This window comes from Strigops habroptila, chromosome 1 (assembly GCF_004027225.2).
Source record: "Strigops habroptila isolate Jane chromosome 1, bStrHab1.2.pri, whole genome shotgun sequence".
In the NCBI taxonomy this organism is placed as follows: domain Eukaryota; kingdom Metazoa; phylum Chordata; class Aves; order Psittaciformes; family Psittacidae; genus Strigops; species Strigops habroptila.
Genome location: NC_044277.2, coordinates 1,619,105 through 1,623,049, shown reverse-complemented (window position 1 = coordinate 1,623,049; position 3,945 = coordinate 1,619,105). Strand labels below are relative to the sequence as shown.

At 45.5% G+C, this 3,945-nt stretch overlaps 1 protein-coding gene across 1 annotated transcript; it reads right to left on the bottom strand.

Annotated features, from left to right (window-relative positions):
* On the bottom strand, positions 1–3,707 carry LOC115611925 (lymphocyte antigen 6E-like). Its single transcript, XM_030495597.1, has 3 exons — positions 3,628–3,707; positions 1,022–1,141; positions 1–482 (listed from the first exon to the last, which is right to left on the bottom strand). Exons 1-3 carry the CDS (start codon positions 3,677–3,679, stop codon positions 274–276), a joined length of 381 nt encoding a protein of 126 aa, XP_030351457.1. The 5' UTR covers positions 3,680–3,707; the 3' UTR covers positions 1–273.
* Positions 3,708–3,945: the final 238 nt, after the last annotated feature.

Below are 3,945 nucleotides of genomic sequence, written 5' to 3'. Positions count from 1 at the left end.
TAGAATAACATAAATCTTTATTTCGTCTGGCGATTGTCACACACATGCTATCAAAAGAGCATTCCCAGGGAAAATCAGTACAAAACAACAAATGATACAGGGGGAAAACAGGAGCTACACTGCTGTGCTGTTTCTGTGGATGGGATCTGAAGCAGTGCCTTGGAATAAGCAGGGTAGCATGGACCCTGTGGGAGACACTTGACAGAGGATGTTGGTTGGTATTGGGGAGTACCTTGTAGGTTCTTGGGTTGCCACATCTTCTCCCACCCCTCATCACAATCCTGCCTTGATGACACAGATCAAACTAGCCACAACTCCCAGGAACATCGCGGCGTAGCTGATCTTGATGCTGTTGGCACCACTGAAATTGCACAGGGAGGTACTACAGCATTTGGTGGAATAAGCTGCCACACCGAAGTTCACGTTTGTCTCAGGACAGTCTACAGAACACTTCTTGGTGATGCGGTGTCCCATGTCCTTGCCTGCATGAAGAATAGACAAGAAAGGAGAGCTGTGATTTAAGGTTCTTTTGCAAGAGCTGACCAGAGGGTGATAGGAGGAGGTATATTGCACTAGGCTTATTTGCAATGCTATCAGTGGATGTGATGAGAGCTGGATGAGTATCCACACAACCTGAATTAAATGTATGACACTCGAAACTCTTTGACAGAAATCCACACCATGCTTCCTGTAGGACAGCAAAAAATCACTGCCAGGGCATTTTTGCTTTCTAAAACCACATTACTTACACCCAAGCCCTTTCCGTCCTCCATCACAAAGCACGTGTGTGAGCTCTCAGTGCAAGCAATAGGGTTTGCTCATGAAAATCTGTATGCCACAAAGTGGTGAGGAGTGGACCCCAGAGCACCACTGAGGGATTCACACATTATGTGATGTGATCCTTAAACCTCAGTGGTCCATTCTTTCCAATAACACCAACTACTGCCTTGAAAGAACTGCTGCCCGTCTCTCTCTGAAGGAAAAAGGAAACAAAAAGCCTTGACATGTTACTGGTACTCACCGAAGCCAGCAGAGCTGTATGTGGTTGTACAGTATTTCTCGTTGTCTTCACACTTATAGGTTTTAAGACAGTTCCAGTTGGAGTGCTCATTTTCACATGTGTAGCAAAACAGCGAGGAAGCTGGAGAGAAAGAGTGCACATGGCATGTATTAGTGGTTTGCAGCAACACCCTCCTGGGAAGAAGGTGTCAAAAGCCATGTCCCTTCTTGGAAAATACAAGGTGAAAAGCATGTTATGAACACCTTTTCGTGACGAGTGAAATAAGACGTTGCTTTTGATTAATGAAGCTGAAGAAGCAAAACAAACAGAACAAGTTTTCTTTCTTTACTCAACGTTTTCAATGATTAAACTTGAAAACCCATTTTTCAGCCCCAGCAGCACTTCTCCCCTTCTTTCTCCCCTGGGTCCACGTTGACCTGGTTGAGAGCCAAGCTGCAAAAGCAGACCTGCCCAGCCAGGTCTAGTATGATTCTGGCAAGGAGAGGATGAATAGACACTGTTCTCAAGTGAGAGCTTGGTTTTTGGTGTTATTCAGACCACATCTGCAAAACGCTGTAGAGACATGATTTAATTAAAGCCTATGACACCCCTGTGAGCTAAATCTCTGAGCATGGAGCCACATTAAAGGGAGTTCCCTGGGAGAGATTGCTCTGGACAATAGAGAGATTATATTTCTACCAGTGCCTGGAACGACATGTTCTCAGTGATATTATTAGCAGGGCTGAGCCAGGTCTGTTACAAAGCCAGAAGGAGGTAAGATATGAGCAACACTGAAGTGAATTGAGTCAAGCTTCCAGGCTAGGCAGCTGGCCATGCTGGAAACACAGGCATGTGCCATCCTGTTCCCTGGAGGTGGATTCACAGTTGGTGGAAACTCATTCCCTGTTGTTTAGAGTCCCATGAAATGCTCCTTATTTCTGAGCAGTGCTGGTAGCTGTCTCTCAGGAAAACACCATTATCACCAGTGGTGGAGAGCTCTCGGTTGATGGTGACGAAATTGCAAACCAAGTAGGGTCCTCCAATAGGCTGAAATTATCCCTGTTTCAGTTCCTCCTGGCTTTCTCAACCCAGAAACACTCTTATTTCTGCACAGAATATCCCATTTCAATTGAATTTGTACCTATTTTTAACATGGGAACTCCTCACAGGGACTCTCCAAAGCGCAGCTGCTGTTGATTCAAATTCATCTCTGAAGTTGAACCTGCCCATGACACTTTTGGTTAGACAATTCCAGAAGCAGTTGGAAGTCATTTTAGGCTCATCTACCCCAGGCAGGAGAAGAAAATGCCTCTCCTTTGTGATGTAAAGAGCTCAGGGGCCTCAGGTGTACAGCTTAGATGCCTTGGGTACAACTCATTTGCCTTGGGTACATCTCTGAAGTCAGCTCTGGGCGCCTCAGCATATGACTGACCATCTTGCTCTGACACCTACCCAGATGCTCTTTTCTAGTGCCAAATGTTGCAAGCGCAGGTGTTCTCTGTATCACCAGATAAAATCATCCTTGTTCCATCTTGTTTTTAACATCTCTTTAACCATTCAACACTCTCTGTTCCTCCATCACACGGATAAATTAAACTTCTCACCTCTCCTCTGGAGGTTCCCTAACCCGAACTGTGGGCTATGTCCATTTGCACACCATGCCAGAGCCATCCCAGACATGCTGCCCCGCAAGGGTGATCGAATTTACAAACCCTGCAGCTCTCTCTGATCCTCTTTTCTGCCAATCTCATGAAGTCCAAACCACTTCCTGCTGCGGATGGAGCCAAGACCCCAGCATGTGCACGACAGCAACTGAAATGCACTCCTGATGCAAGGAAAATCCCTCCCAGTCAGGAAATAAGAACAGCTTAAACCATTATAGCAGTTATAAAGCCTTGTCTGCGTCTGGCCCCCACCCTCCATTAGCTCTAGTATTGTGAAGACAGCCAGGAATAGCTTTAGCGGTGCAAAAACGTTTGCAGTGCTCCTTGGGATTGCAAATACATGCACAGAGTCAATGTTTCTCAACTGGGTATTTCTACACTATGATCGAGTTATATCTGCATCTCCTTTTGAATGAGGATGAGCTTTGAGGATCCCATTACAAACACCAGACGCTTAGAAAAGCTCTTCAAACCTATGAGCAAAGAGCTTTTAGGCTTCCAAATATCTGCCAGCAACCTGGTTTCTGAAGTGTAATGTCACTGTGGGAAATAAAGTGAAATGCTGGCAGAGGATGCTGTGTCGATGCCAGCCCTATTACCTTTATGAGCAACAACTCAAGTTTCATTCAGGAACAAGAAGAAAACCAAAGGCAAAGCTGTGAGCCCAGCTAAATTCCTAGTAGTATTATTCAGTTGATGTGTCTATCTTCAGATTTGAGTGGTCAGAGCTTGATATCTGAGGGTGTAAGAAACCAGGGCGGAGAGCTCATCTTCTGTGGTTATGGGTACATTAGCAGAACTCACCCAGAAGCTAATACTGAACCACACTAAATAGCACTTCTGACACCAAAGAAAAACTGTACTACTAACACCTCACCAATTGCAATAAATGCTGTCCCCATGTTAACTTCAATTCCTCTTCATCCTCTCCATCTGGCTCTCCCAGCCTCCATAGTTCCTTACCTTGGTCAGCACACAGGACTGCTGCCAGCAGGGCAATCAGAACAGCCTTCATGGTCGTCGTGCCCTCAGAGCCTGAACAATGTGGGATGGTGCACCACGGGATGGTTTTATACCGGGACCATGGTTACTTTAGCTTCCTTTGATTACAGTAATTTGGGGTTTGGGGAGTGACAGCACATGAGATGTGATCAGCAATGGGTGTGTTTGTGCGTAGGAACCTATTACAAGACTCCAGATAGCTCTTTTTTTTTTCCTACATTTAATTCAGATCCAATCTTTTTTTGCATTCCAAGGCCTTCTCCTGCTGGCTGTGTCTGC